General features: G+C 36.1%; 1 protein-coding gene across 1 annotated transcript in view; it reads left to right on the top strand.

Moving 5' to 3' along the window:
• Window positions 1-14,553, top strand: part of MED13 (mediator complex subunit 13) — a 94,357-nt gene that overhangs the window by 21,947 nt on the left and 57,857 nt on the right. Inside the window, exons 4-8 of the mRNA XM_082678740.1 lie at window positions 3,917-4,062; window positions 4,922-5,119; window positions 6,589-6,783; window positions 7,378-7,540; window positions 7,729-7,839. Coding sequence (XP_082534866.1) covers window positions 3,917-4,062; window positions 4,922-5,119; window positions 6,589-6,783; window positions 7,378-7,540; window positions 7,729-7,839 — 813 coding nt within the window. The remainder of the gene's footprint in view (window positions 1-3,916; window positions 4,063-4,921; window positions 5,120-6,588; window positions 6,784-7,377; window positions 7,541-7,728; window positions 7,840-14,553) is intronic.

The raw sequence follows: 14,553 nt of genomic DNA, 5'->3' as shown, positions 1-14,553 counted from the left end.
CCAAGAGGTAGAACCAACCCAAATATCCATTGATGGATGATGGCTAAGCAAAATGTGTTATATGCATAAAATGAATTATTATTCATCCTTAAAAGGAAAGAAATGCTGTTACGTGCTACACCATGGATGAACCTTGAGGACATTATGCCAAGTGAAATAAGCCAGTCACAAAAAGACATACTGTATGATCCTACTTATGCGAGGTATCTAAAGTAGTCAAGTTCATAGAAGCAGAAAGTAGAATGGTGCTTTTAAGGGGCTGGTGCAGGGGGAGTAGAAAGGGGAAGTGTTGTTTAATGAGTGTAGTTTCAGATTTGCAAGATGATAAAGTTTTGAAGATCTGTTTTACAACAGTATGCATATACTTAACACTACTGACTGGTACACTTAAAATTGGTTAAGGTGGTACATGTTATGTTCTGTTTTTCTACAGTGATTAAAAAAATGAGAGAAGGTTGAAGAATTGGGACCAATAACTCTATCTTCCACAGATACTAAAGTTATGATTCCTTTTATCAAGGAATTTATAACCTGGCAGGGAGTTAAACTAGTAAATAATAGTAATTCTATGATAAATATTATTATAAGCATAGAATATTATGGGAGCACAGAAATCATGCTTAAAGGAGTCTTAAGGAATGATTAAGAAATGGAGAGAAATTTGTGGTAAACAAAGGGGTAGTTCTTGGTGGATTAAGTATCTGTCTAGAGAGTTTGGCAAGGATCAGATCGTGAAGGGTCTAAAGGGCTGTGCTAAGGTTTTAGGGGTTTTTTGACTTAGTCCTGAAGGCATTGGGGAGCTGTTGATTTTGAGCCTCCCAGTTACATGATTAGAATTAATTTTTAGATATCTGGCAGTGGTGTAAAGAAAGATAAATTAGAGATTTGAACAGCTACTCAGACCTTAAAGAGGCAAAACCCAAAAAATAATAAATTATTTAAGAACTAGAATCACTAGCAATTGGTGATAAATTAGCTGAACGTAGGGAGTTTCAGGAAAGTGAAAAATTTGGGATGATTTATATTTCTGGCTTGTACAACTATATACAGATATAGACTTGATAAGAAAAGGAATATGTTTGGGTAGAAATAATAGGTGGTTCAGATGTGGACTTTACAGTATTTAGTACTGTGTGCCAAGGACCTATTCTAGATGCTGGGGATACAACATTGAACAAAGGAAACAGATTCCTCCTCCAATAGCACTTACAATCTTGGTGACTATAAGAAATAAACAAACTGTATAATATGTTAGATTGTGATTATTTTTTTAAGCCAAAACAAATCCCAGAAGAGGAATTGAGGGACAATTTAAAGTAGGGTGATCAGTGAGCACCTCACCTAGAAAGTCTTTAAACAAAAATCTGATGAAGGTGAATATAGCTATTTAGAGTGTTCCAGATGGAGTAACAGTAGGTAAAAAGGCCTGATGTGTTTAAGGAGCAGCAGAGAGGTCAGTTGAGGGAGAAGGGTAAGTATTAGAGGAAGACTAGTAAGAAATGAGATTGGCGAAGTAATAGGTATTGGGGGGTAGGCTGATGTAAGGCACCATAAGAAATGAGATAACTTTTATGATGTTACCCAAGTGTGATTCTTTTTCCCTTAGGAATTAAAAGTTTATTTTCATTATCTAGGTCTTGTTAAGACCGTATCTTAGTATCCTGTACCTGATTTTTGTTACAGCACTTACCATAACTGTAATTAAATGTGCTTAGCATAGTGTCGTGTGCTTTGCTATAAAATACTTTTTGAATAAAGCATTTTATACTTTTGAATAAAGGAATAACACTTGCCTTCACTTGGTGGTTTAGTATATCTGAATATAATACTAAGTTTAATGCAGAGTTGTTTTGAATGTGTGTGGGTGGGGAGGGTGACATGTATGTTTTGTTTTAAGCATTTAGAGTTAGGTTTGCGTTTGGTTACTTTTTTTTTTTCTTTTGTCTATTTTGTAGTATAGGTTCCTTGCCACTGCTGAAAAGCAGTAATAAAATTGAGTTTATTTTAAATGAGCATTAGCAATGGTCTGTCTTTGGATGGATGGTTTTCTAAGTATATTCGTTAACAAGTCTCTTATCTTGATTTGGTGATTATTTTAGATTTATATGTCGACCCTTGAACAGCACGGGTTCACTTATATGCAGATTTTTTTCAGTAGTAAATACTGTATAGTACTGCATGATCCATGGTTGGTCAAATCTGTGGATTCAGAACCTTGCATATGGAGGATGGACTAGGTTATATGGGGATATTCCATTGCATGGGGAGGGTTGGCACCCCTAACCCCCCTGTGTTGTTCAAGGGTCAACTGTACTCTTATATCAAAGCAAATGTCTGTAGTTTCTGTAATTACTCAACCGTAGTTATTCAAATAGACTTAGTTTTTTAATCAGAAGAAACAAGCTTAATTTATTTATTAAATAATGTAAATAATTTTATTTCCTATAATCATCAATTATATCTCAATAAGGCAGGAACAAAAAAATTGGCTAAATGCAGTGTGGTATCTTGGTTTGGACTCTGGAACATAAAAAGGGCATAAGTGGAAAAATCTGGTGAAGAAATAAAAGGCTGGCGTTAGTTAATAGTAGTAATGTGCCAATGTTAATTACTTGTTTGACAAATGTAGCATGATTATGTAAGATGTTAGGGGAAACCGGGTGAAGGGTATATGGGAACTTTCTATACTATCTTTGTAACTGTTCTATAAATTCAAAATTATTCTGAAAATAAGTTTTTTTTTTAAAGCAACAAAAGCTACTGGGATGGGGAAGAATACAGTAATCACTAATTAATGTATAGAATTCATAAATTTTTAAAATTTAAGAGTGAAATGATTCAGGTAGTACAGAATGGTATCATAAATTTAGAAAAAGCAAAGATCCTTGCTTAATTACTCTAGTCCTGTTCCCTGGAAGTAACCAGGTTTTGTTTGTTTTTTATTTTTGTTTTTTAATTTTTTGTTTACTTCTTCTGGTGGTTACTGCCATAATTCCAGAGATGCTTATACCTCTAGGCCTTGATTGATGAACTTTAGACAGTGTCTCCTGACTCTTTACCATGAAAGATTTGTTTTATTAGTTATATTATTATTTTTTTTTTTTGCGATACATGGGCCTCTCACTGTTGTGGCCTCTCCCGTTGTGGAGCACAGGCTCCAGACGTGCAGGCTCAGCTGCCATGGCTCACGGGCCCAGCCGCTCCGCGGCATGTGGGATCTTCCCGGACCGGGGCACAAACCCATGTCCCCTGCATCGGCAGGCGAACTCTCAACCACTGCGCCACCAGGGAAGCCCTTGCATATAACTTTGATTCTAGGATGCCTTCAGTTGTAAGACCCATCGTTGCTTTAAAAAAACTATTCATTGGAGATGGGGGGCGCAGTACATTAAATGCTTGGTTAATTGAATTCAGCCCAATTTCAGAAATACTAAAATGAGAAAATATATCTGTAGTTAATGTTTTTATATAGAGGGGAAAACAAACAAAAAAATTAGGTCATCTTTAATTCTATTGTACACCTAGATTTTTTTTCACCAAAGTAACCTTCCTTTTTTTCTTTAAAAAAAATTGAGACTATAAGCCTGCCTTTTCCATTAAACCCACTCCCCCACCTTTATTTATTTTGGTGGCTATATCATAATTGTATGTGTGGGTGTACCTAACTTGTTTAACTGGTTCCTTTCTTTGCAGCTCTTTCTATTATAAGCAGTACTGTGAAGAACATTTCTTATAGCTAAATCTTTGCTCATATCTGTGGTTTTTGGGGGTTTTTTTCCCTTTAGATGATGAGATGGAATTTCTGGGTTAAAGAGAATGTACATTTTTGTGGTATAACTTCGTAAAAAAGAAAAGCAACTTGACTTTTTTTTGGCTATAAATCATTACTAAAATATAACTTTTTCTTCTTTATTAGTGAACACTTGTCCTGCTCTTTCACCTTTTTCTTGCATGGAGACAGCAATGTTTGTACCAGTGTGGAAATTAACCAACATCAACCTGTATATCTTCTTAGTGAAGAACATATCACCCTTGCTCAACAGTCTAATAGCCCATTTCAAGGTAGATTATTTTATTGGCTTAGTTATTTGATCTTTTATTGTTGTTTCAAGAAAAAATTCTTACTGAAGTTGGTAGCGATTAATGAGATTTCCCCGATCTTTAGCCTAATGATGATTCTGATGTAGTTTACTTCTTTCCCATTTGAGTATTAAGTCAATGAAATGTTTTTTAATACAAATATTTAAAAAATTTCTTGTACATGAATGTTAGCGTAATTTAAAGTGTTTCTTTAAATAGTCTCTAGGTGGTGTACATGTTTATATTTTCAGAGTTACCTTGTGTTTCAGGTCACATAAGTCATTTTTAACATAGGTACACAGAACTTTTGATATAATTCTTACTGTGAAAGTGGTTGAACTCTAGAGGAAATATTTTATAAGATTGATGATTTGTTTTTAAGAACTGGCAGTATGTTCTTGTTTTAATTCTAAGCCTAGTATTTGCTCTTTAAAAATTTACATGGCAGCATATAATAAGTACTTAGATTTATTTACACACACACACACACACACACACACACACACACACACACACATTATTTTTCCTCAAATTGCTTTTCCTTAGGGGAAAGTCAAGAGAAGTTGAAGGATATACAAGTATTCCCAGTTTATGTAGGAATTCTGTCCATCTGAGATTTTTAGGTAGACAAAATTTTAAGTTTTTTATAATAAACTCAGTGTTGTACTTTATCTTCAAAATAATGAAGTACAATAAATTGATATTTTCTGGAATTGATCATTATGGATTTCTTTTTCTTCCTTTTTTTGAATTGCATAATTACTTGCCGTACTGTTCAGTGTCATCTTATTTGGTATAATCATCTTTAGGTACTTACTTGATATCTGTTTTGGGTTTCTAGTTATCTTAAGCCCATTTGGACTAAATGGCACTCTCACAGGACAGGCATTCAAGATGTCCGATTCAGCTACAAAAAAATTGATTGGTGAATGGAAACAGTTCTATCCTGTCTCATCTTGTTTGAAGGAGATGTCTGAAGAAAAACAGGAAGATATGGATTGGGAAGATGATTCTTTAGCTGCAGTAGAAGTTCTTGTTGGTAGGGATTCCGAGTATTTAATCCTAAGGGGGGAAATATGTAACTGTATGTATTAGTTAGATTTTGCTGAATAATAATAACTCTGATATCTTAGTGGCTTTTAACAGCAAACATTTATTTCTTCCTTATTTCCTGCTTACAGTACATAAGGGCTGCAGTTTGGTTGTGGTTTGGCTCCTTGTGTCTTCTCATCCTTCAGCCTAGGTTCAAAGAGTACCCCAGTATCTGGGACATACTATTCTTACAAGAACAGAGTCCCTATTATTCAATAGGGACTGAGCCTAACCATATAAGTGTATTTAAAGCTTCTGCTAGGGATATGATGTATGTTGCATCTGTTCACGCTCCATTAGGTAAAACTAGTCATATGGCCAAACCAAAGTCATTAGGGCAGGGAAATATATTCCACCTAGAGGGAAAAATGCTAAAGGTGGGAAGAAAATAATTATGAATGAATAATATTTGGAGGTTGGAAAGTTGACAGCGTGTGTGTTGCAGTATTTTAACATTTGGTAAAGCTGTTGCCTCTGATAAAAGACAGAAAATGTATACCAAAAGGACTTGTGGCTTTGATTTGCTTTGTCCAGGTCAGCACTATTTAGGTTGGCTTTATTATATTTATCTTCTTACTTAGGGACCTAGGTTAACAAGGTAAACTATATTTGAGACATGCCAGAGACAAGGCAGAGGACATAAAGTAGGAGAGGCTGCATCGATCCTGCAAGTACATCTGAAGTTCCTATTGGGTTGTGGCATCTATCACATGCGCTTACATTCCAGAGCAAGTTGCACAGCCCAGCTTAACAATGAGGTGAAGATGTATACTCCACCTTAGAGAGACATGGGAGGTGTGGGGAATGTATGGGTGAACAAATAATTGGTTGAGCAGATTAGAATTTGCAACACTGTATTTAATGGATTCATATGGTAAATGTTATATATGAGATTACCTTATTTCTTTTAATAAAAGAAATATCAGTATTCAATTTCAGTAAATTTATTACCAGAGTAGTTGTGTCAAAAACAAAAACAAAACACAAACATATATTTGGCTTTTTAAATAGAGGCATATAAAGAAGAAAACAGAAAATGGTCCGTATTTCTAGTGCCAGTTACCTTTGTTAAAGTTTTAAAATAAACTTGGTCAAGTTTGCAAATAAAGATCTTTTTTTTAAAAAAGAAATACACATTCATGGTTAGAAAATCCAAAAGCAAAAGGAGAAAGCTGCTTTCTTCTAAGTCTCTGTCTGTCACTAAAGGTAACCACTACTACCAGGCTCTTGTGGCTTGTTCAAGAAAAACCTTATGCCAGAAAGAGTACATTTATAAAAGTACATTAAATGTATTTTTATTTTAACAAGTGTGATCATATTATATCTACTTTTCCGTTATTGCACTTTTGAGTGAAACTAATCCCACTACAGTCACAATAGTAATTGATTTTCTTATCCTTTTTTTTTTCCTTTTAGCTGGTGTCCGAATGATCTACCCAGCATGCTTTGTTCTAGTCCCTCAGTCAGACATTCCTACTCCTAGCTCTGTGGGATCCTCTCACTGTTCAGCTTCTTGCTTGGGTGTGCACCAAGTGCCTGCTTCCACAAGAGATCCTGCTATGTCTTCAGTTACTCTTACACCACCTACATCTCCTGAGGAAGTTCAAACAGGTATTGTACTAGTTTGTTTCATTAGCTCTAGTGATAAATCTGTTATCTTGAATATAGTAAACACTTAAAAAATAATTATTTTGGAATAATTTCAAACTTACTGAAGTGTTTGTAAGTACAGTGCAAGGAATTCTTCTCATTCAGATTCCCAAACTGTTAACATTTGCTCCATCACCCTCTGTCTATGCATACATTCCTTATAACTGATCTTTTTCTGAACCATTTGAGAAAAAGCTGCAGACATGATGCCCCATCACCCCTAAGTGCTCAGTCTGTTTCCCAAAATTAAGTACGCTTTCCTATATGACTACCATTTAATCTTCCAAGTCAGGAAATTAACATTGATATAACACTATCATCCAGTTCCCATTCCCTGTTCAAATTTTTTTTTTGCTTTCTGTATTTTAAATAAAGTGACATGCTTTTTTGCCTCAAAATATAAGTAAGCTTACCAGATAGCTACTGGTAAGCTATCTATCCAGCTGTCTGTCTTACCAGGGCAAGTTATATCAGAAATTAAAAAAAACAAAAACAAAATAATGTTATTTTAAACCTACCTTTATTCTCCTACAGCCTGTTCTTTTTTGTTTTCAGTTGATCCTCAGTCTGCCCAGAAATGGATCACATTTTCTTCAGTATCTGATGGCTTCAGCTCTGATAGTACTAGCCATCATGGTGGGAAAATACCCAGAAAATTAGCAAATCATGTGGTGGATAGAGTTTGGCAAGAATGTAATTTGAACAGAGCACAGAACAAGTATGTATTTTCATCTTCAAGTTTAAAAATTGCATGTTGGTAGTTACTTGTAGATATTTAAAGTATAAACTGTTACTCATACGATTTTAATTGAAAAAATGGATTTTTAAAAATTCAACTTCAATGCTTAATTCAGGGTTACAAAAAATTTTATGAATTCTAAAGAGTTTTATAATTTCAAATCTTAGGAGGAAGTATTCGGCTTCATCAGGTGGTCTATGTGAAGAAGAGACAGCCGATAAAGTAGCATCCTGGGATTTTGTTGAAGCTACACAAAGAACAAATTGCAGCTGTTTGAGGTAGATTTTTTTTTCTTTTCCGTTTGGTTGATGTCGGTATATACATGTATGTGTGGTAGTTTCTTATGCTGTTGCATACTTAGGCCCCACTTTGTTTGAGATACCGTACGTAAACACGGTTAGGATTTTTTCCAAAAGAAAAAAATATGAGGAAAATAAAAATTCAGTAATACGGAGCTGATTGTAGAAGGACATACAAATGTGTAGGTTCTTATACAGTTACCAGAGCTGGACTGTGAAAGCTTGGATTCATAGCCAAATAAAAGAATTTTATACTGAATTATGGAATATATAGCATCTATAAGGTAAGAGGAACACAAGTCTCTTGAGAAAAGTGTTCATAAATGGCACTGTGCTTGAGAAATTTCTCCCAAGCGTTCTCATAGAAAAGATGATATATGATATACTGAGGTAAAATTTTTCTCAGTCTTTTTTTATAGTAAATACAATATTGGGTTTTGCGCAGCAGTTTCTTGTAACATCCCTTTGGTCAAGCTGTAGGTGAAATGCTGAACTAAGATTCAGAAAATAAGATTCTACAAGGGACCAAAGCTGTTATGTAAAAATACAGGCTTTCTAATAGACTGTGTTGGTTGAAAGGTCGGTAGAAGAATGGATGTACTTGGAATTTTTTAGGCAATGATATTTATTTTATATGTTGGGGATTTTGATGAGATTTGTTTATCACAGGCATAAAGATTATGTTGCCTAGCGTTTATTATTTTATTCTACAGATTAAAGATAGATCATATGTTTTTGCAGTCAAGTAAATAAATAATGGCATTGACATCCCTAACCATGGCTTACAAATGCACAGTTGGCCACCCCTTTTTGTCATGGCCGTGAGCCAAAGGGATGGAGTGCTTGCAGGTTAGGGCTAAGGTTTTTCTTACGTTAGCTCTGTTTGATTGAGTGCAGTGACAGACTCTCAAGTGTTCTGATGTGTTTTTGCATAGATTAAGTTTTCTTTTATATAGATTCTTTGGATTAAAGACTGTACAATTTTTTAAAGTCTGGCAACCTTGTTAAAAACTTGCCTCTGTTGTTGACAAGAGAGATTGGAATAAAAATATGGATAGATTAGCTCCTGTTTAACAGTTTAAAGTAGTAAAAACCACACTCACCTTGAGGGGAAAAAAAACCAAACAGTCTTTTTTTTTGGCCGCGTTGGGTCTTCGTTGCTGTGCGTGGGTTTTTCTCTAGTTGGCAGCGAGCAGGGGCTACTCTTCGCTGCAGCGCGTGGGCTTCTCATTGCGGTGGCTTCTCGTTGCGGAGCATGGGCTCTGGGCATGCGGGCTCAGTAATTGTGGCTCGCGGGCTCTAGAGTGCAGGCTCAGTAGTTGTTGCACATGGGATTAGTTGCTCCGCGGCATGTGGGATCTTCCCGGACCAGGGCTGGAACCCGTGTCCCCTGCATTGGCAGGCAGATTCGTAACCACTGCACCACCAGGGAAGTCCCAAACTTAGTCTTGAAATGCAGGGCTTCAATGCATTATTTGACTAAGACCAGGGGCTGTTGGCAAACTACAATCTGTTGACCACATTTGGCTCACGTGTTTTGTATGGTGTGTGAGCTGAAATGATTTTTACAGTTGTAAATATTTGAAAAAAATGAAAGGAAAATATTTTGCGAAAGTTATGTGAAATTCAAATTTTAGTGTCCATAAATAAGAATTTATTGGGACAGAGCCACATCTGTTCATACACATATTAACTGGCTGCTTTTACAGAGTTGAGTGGTTACAAGACAGACTGTATGGCCCCCCAGAGTCTAAAATGTTTACCATCTGGTCCTTTACCAAAAAAAGTTTGCCAATCCCTGGTCTAAGACCAATAGAATGCTTAAATGAAATTAGATTTTTCTTTCACTGTATTGACATTTTTATCAAGCAGCTCTTCTTTTTTAGTTTCTAACCTAGGCATTGCTTTATTCTTTTTGAAAGATTTGGGTTTTAAGTCTATTTGTCTAGAATAGTTGTAGAGGAAGACACTCAAAATGCATGTTGGTAAACGTAAGTTTTAATTCTTGCTCTAAGCCGAACTTTTATTTTTAAAAACATACTTTCTTTCCTAATTCCAGAAATTCCTCCTAGGTATTTAGAGCTTTGATATGATGAAATTTCCTATAATCTATATGTTCGACTAGCTTTGGTAAATTTACCCTTCTAGTAAATACAGTGTTTCTAATCATTTACTTTTTTATATTTTTCATTCACTTTTTTTTTTTTTTTTTACTACTGCATATTGTAGATTCCTCCTGTACCCCTGCCTCTCCGCCCCAAATCTGGTTCTCTTCTTTAGTTCATAAGTAAGGCTTGAAACAGACTTGGAGCCACCCTATTATGTGTATCCTCTCCTGGTATAGAATATAGGAGGTAGCACATACATTGATAACTGACTGTACTAGTCAGCCAGTCTGTTCTCAAATCTATCCCTACATTTTCCCTGCTCTGTTCTGTTTTGCAGGGAGTTAGAATTCCTAGGCTCCCTTGCTTTTAACATGTGTTTTTTGGTTTTCACCCCCAGTTTTATTGCGATATAACTGACAAATGATATTGTATGATTTTAAGATGTCAGTGTGATGATTTGATTAGGCTCACTTGCTTTTTGGAGTTGGCTAGTTGGAGGCACTAAGAGAAGATTAGTTGATGAGAGGAGGAAAGAAGCCAGGGTATTTCCCCACCCCTTTTTCGAGCCAACTTCAGCAGCAGCTCTGTGTCCCGTTAACAGCCCCTTCTTCTGTGGTCCCAGTTACCATTGGGCAGTTCCTGCTGTGGTTGTAGCACCATCCCAAGCTTCTGTGATCTGATGAGACTACTTCATCTTATTGTCCTTTCAGCCATAGAAGTGATTGAAGCTCCCCTGCTGTTACTGCTTTCTCCGTTACCTCATTTTCCTCTGTTTTGTTTTTTGATAAATGATTGTAGTACATTTACTCTGTGTGAAAGATAGGACTGGACCCTTCTCTTAGAAATTGATTTGAAAAAAAAATTGCATAAATATAAGCAGTTTGCATGATATATATGTGATTTTAAGAAATTTAAATTATACAAATAAGGCTGAAGTACTGCTTGACCACTCTCTTTCCAAATCCTACTCTCTCTCCCTAGAAGTAACTACTTGCCAATTAGGTATTATCCTTTCATGCTTTTCTCTGTAATATTGTATGTATATGTGTTTTTCCTCCCAACACATGAACATAATACAGATGTATTTGGCAGTTTATTTTTTCACTTCATGTGCCTTAGATCTCTCCATTCTAGTTACTTGTGGATCTGCTTTACTGTTTTAAAAAAAATTCTTGGCATTCCACTGAATGGAAGTACCATAGTGTATTTAATCATTCTGGGTTTGATGGACAAATAGGTTGTTTCCAAAGGTTTTTTTTGTTTTTGTTTACTTTTTAAAAAATAATACTTTTGTGACTATTAGTTATTTATTAGATTTTTTTTTGACACTCTGTGATAGATGATGTCCAAGGCTCAGGATACATTAGTGAACAAGGCTCCTGCTGTTGTGAAGCCTGCGTGCTAAGGGGAGTGGGGCAGATAATTAGTTTTCAAAAAAAATTCTTAATCCTTTTAAAATTTAAGAGTGGTGAGTGCTAAGAAGGAAATAAAATTAGGTGGGTGATGTGATAGAGAGTTGTGGGCAAGGGGGCTATTTAAATACTTTGCTTGTGACTTCAGAAAGCTTCTACCAGTTTCACTCCCACTTCTTGCATATAAGAGTGCTGGTTTTTCTTACGCTTTCACTGACCTGAGAACTGTCCTTAAAATTATTTTTTTCCCATTATAGTAAGTGAAAAGCATAAAATTGTTCTAATTGGCATTTTTCAGTTGTTAGTGAGATTAAAAACTGCACATTTATGGATATTAGGCTTTGGTCTCGTGGAATGTTCATAAGAAAATCAGCACTTAGCAAGCTGTATAAGTAGAAAGCAATACAATAAATTTTAGATATTAACACTAAAATACTAGGAACTTCAACTAATAGGAAAAATAATTAAAGGAATCACTCTGATACTTTCAGGACAACTTCTTTTTTAGAAAGATTCTCCAACTTGGTTGACTTGTAATATGAAATTCAGTTGTCTCTAAAGAAGACTAGCTTTTAGAAGAAGGTCTATATAGAAGAAAGGAACTATGATTTAATGTTACCAAAGTTTTGGAGAGCCATTGCTATTCGTATATAGCCCAAATTAATAGTTTCTTTTCCTTATGGAAGGACAAAGGAATGTATGGCTGTTTACTTTTCACATCCCTTGTATACTTGGAATGTAACCAGGTAGCTCACCTCCGATTATTGGAGATTGTTTTTCTCCTTAGTGCCTTGCATAACTTGATGAATTCTTAAACTTTCGGTTTCAAAGCTCATTTACACTCTTAAAAATTACAGGGTATCCAAACATGCTTTTATTTATGTGGGTCACGTCTATTTATATCATTTCAGGGAAATTTTAAAGCAGTGCTTAGTTTATTTAAAGAATAACAAAAGCCAGTACAAATTAACATGAATAAAATACTTTTATAGAAATCAACTATATTTTCCAAAGCAAAAAGCAGATTAGAGGACTTCCCTGGTGACGCAGTGGTTAAGAATCTGCCTGCCAAAAACGCAGGGGACACGGGTTCAAGCTTTGGTCCAGGAAGATCCCACGTGCCGGGGAGCACCTAAGCCCATGCGCCACAACTACCGAGCCTATGCTCTAGAGCCCGTGAGCCACGACTACTGAGCCCACGTGCCGCAACTACTGAAGCCCACATACCTAGAGCCTGTGCTCCGCAACAAGAGAAGCCACCGCGATGAGAAGCCTGTGCACCGCACTGAAGAGTAGCCCCCAGTTGCCGCAACTAGAGAAAGCCCGCACACAGCAACAAAGACCCAACGCAGCCAAGAATAAATTAAAAAAAGAAAAAACTATATGTCATAAGATAACCTTAAAAAAAGAAACAGATTAGAAGAGATAGTTGACATTCTTTCCTTCATAAATGCCTTTAAAAATTGGTGGATATTTTACACTTACAGCACATCTCAATTTGTACTCTCCACGTTTTGAGTTCCTAGTTAGCCACATGTGACTTTGGATACCATTCTTGGACAGCACAGCTTTAGAAATAGAGTTCAAAATAGGACTAATGTCTGGATATAGGGAAAAAATATACATACACACATATATATAAATGTCTGATATAGAAAAGACAAGTTTCTAGTCAATATATTATTTTCTAACAACTGGAGGAGCTGCATTTCCTCATAAGGTAATGTGGTCCTTGTCATTGAAAATATTCGAAGAGGGGTTGGTTAGGGAAGGGGTTATTCTTACATTGGATAGAACCTACTGTTTGTTTTTTTAATGACCAATAACTTTATTAAATTTTTTAAAATGCTATTTAAAAAATTTAAATAATGCACACGAATATAAAACTTAAAATAACAAGTTCTCCCTGTTATGCATGTATGTAGATCTGCCTGCCTGTTTTCTTTTCCACAAATGGAATCATGCTTTGTATACTGTTCTTCAACGTGCTTTTTTTGAAAAACAGTTATCCTGGGTATCTTTCTTTATTAGCACATATAGTTCCACTCTCTTTTTTCTTTTAAGTTCATAGTACTCCATGATACTGTCGAGGTATAATGCTTTATTTGGCCAGTCACCTGTGCTGCACTCTTGCCGAAGACTTTTTTTTTTTTTTTTGCGGTACGCGGGCCTCTCACTGTTGCGGCCTCTCCCGTTGCAGAGCACAGTCTCAGCGGCCATGGCTCACGGGCCCAGCTGCTCCGCGGCACGTGGGATCCTCCCGGACCGGGGCACCAACCCGCGTCCCCTGCATCGGCAGGTGGACTCTCAACCACTGCGCCACCAGGGAATCCCTCTTGCTGAAGATTTTTAAAGCAAATCTTAAATACCGTCATTTCACTCCTACTTCAGTATGCAACTCTAAAAAATGTTAATATTTTCTTATGTAGCTATAATTCCATTATCACACCTGGTAAAAGGAACAGTATTTTATTGGTATCATCTGATACCTTCTACAGATATGTCTCAGAAATATCTTTTTGTAGTTGGTTGGTTTGACTAGGAATCAAATAAGGAGTAGACATTTGATTGTTAAGTTTTCGAGGTCTCTCTTTTAATCCTCTTCCTCCTTTCATGACATTGACTTGGTTGGAGAAACTAGGTCAGTTGTTCTATAGAATGTCCCACATTATGGATTTTCTCAATTTGTCATGTATTTTAACTTGTTCTTCTGGTGTCATTTAACTTCTTTTATCCCTTGCATTTCTGTAAATGGAAGGTAGCTCTAGAGCCATGTCCCCTAATACTAGCTATGTTTGTAACCACTAGTGACTATTTAAATTTATTTATTTACTTGGCTACACCACTCGGCATGCAGGATCTTAGTTCCTGGACCAGGGATCGAACTCATGCCCCCTGCAGTGGAAGCATGGAGTCTTAACCACTGGACCACCAGGGAAGTCGCTGTGGCTATTTAAATTCAAAGTAACTGGATTTAAATAAAAATTTAGCCCCTCCATTGCACAAGTCACATTTCTAGTTCTCAGTAACCACATATAGAACATTTCTGTCATCACAGAAAGTTATTTTGGACACTGCTGATCTAGAGGCTTAATTAGGTTCAGGTTTAATATTTTTGGCGAGAATACTACATAGGCAGTGCTGTGTTGCTTTGTATGGTGTCACATCAGAAG

Source organism: Grampus griseus (genome assembly GCF_964374135.1).
Source record: "Grampus griseus genome assembly, chromosome: 20".
NCBI lineage: Eukaryota > Metazoa > Chordata > Mammalia > Artiodactyla > Delphinidae > Grampus > Grampus griseus.
Note: the sequence above shows the minus strand (reverse complement) of the source record. Positions and strands in the feature narration are given on the sequence as shown.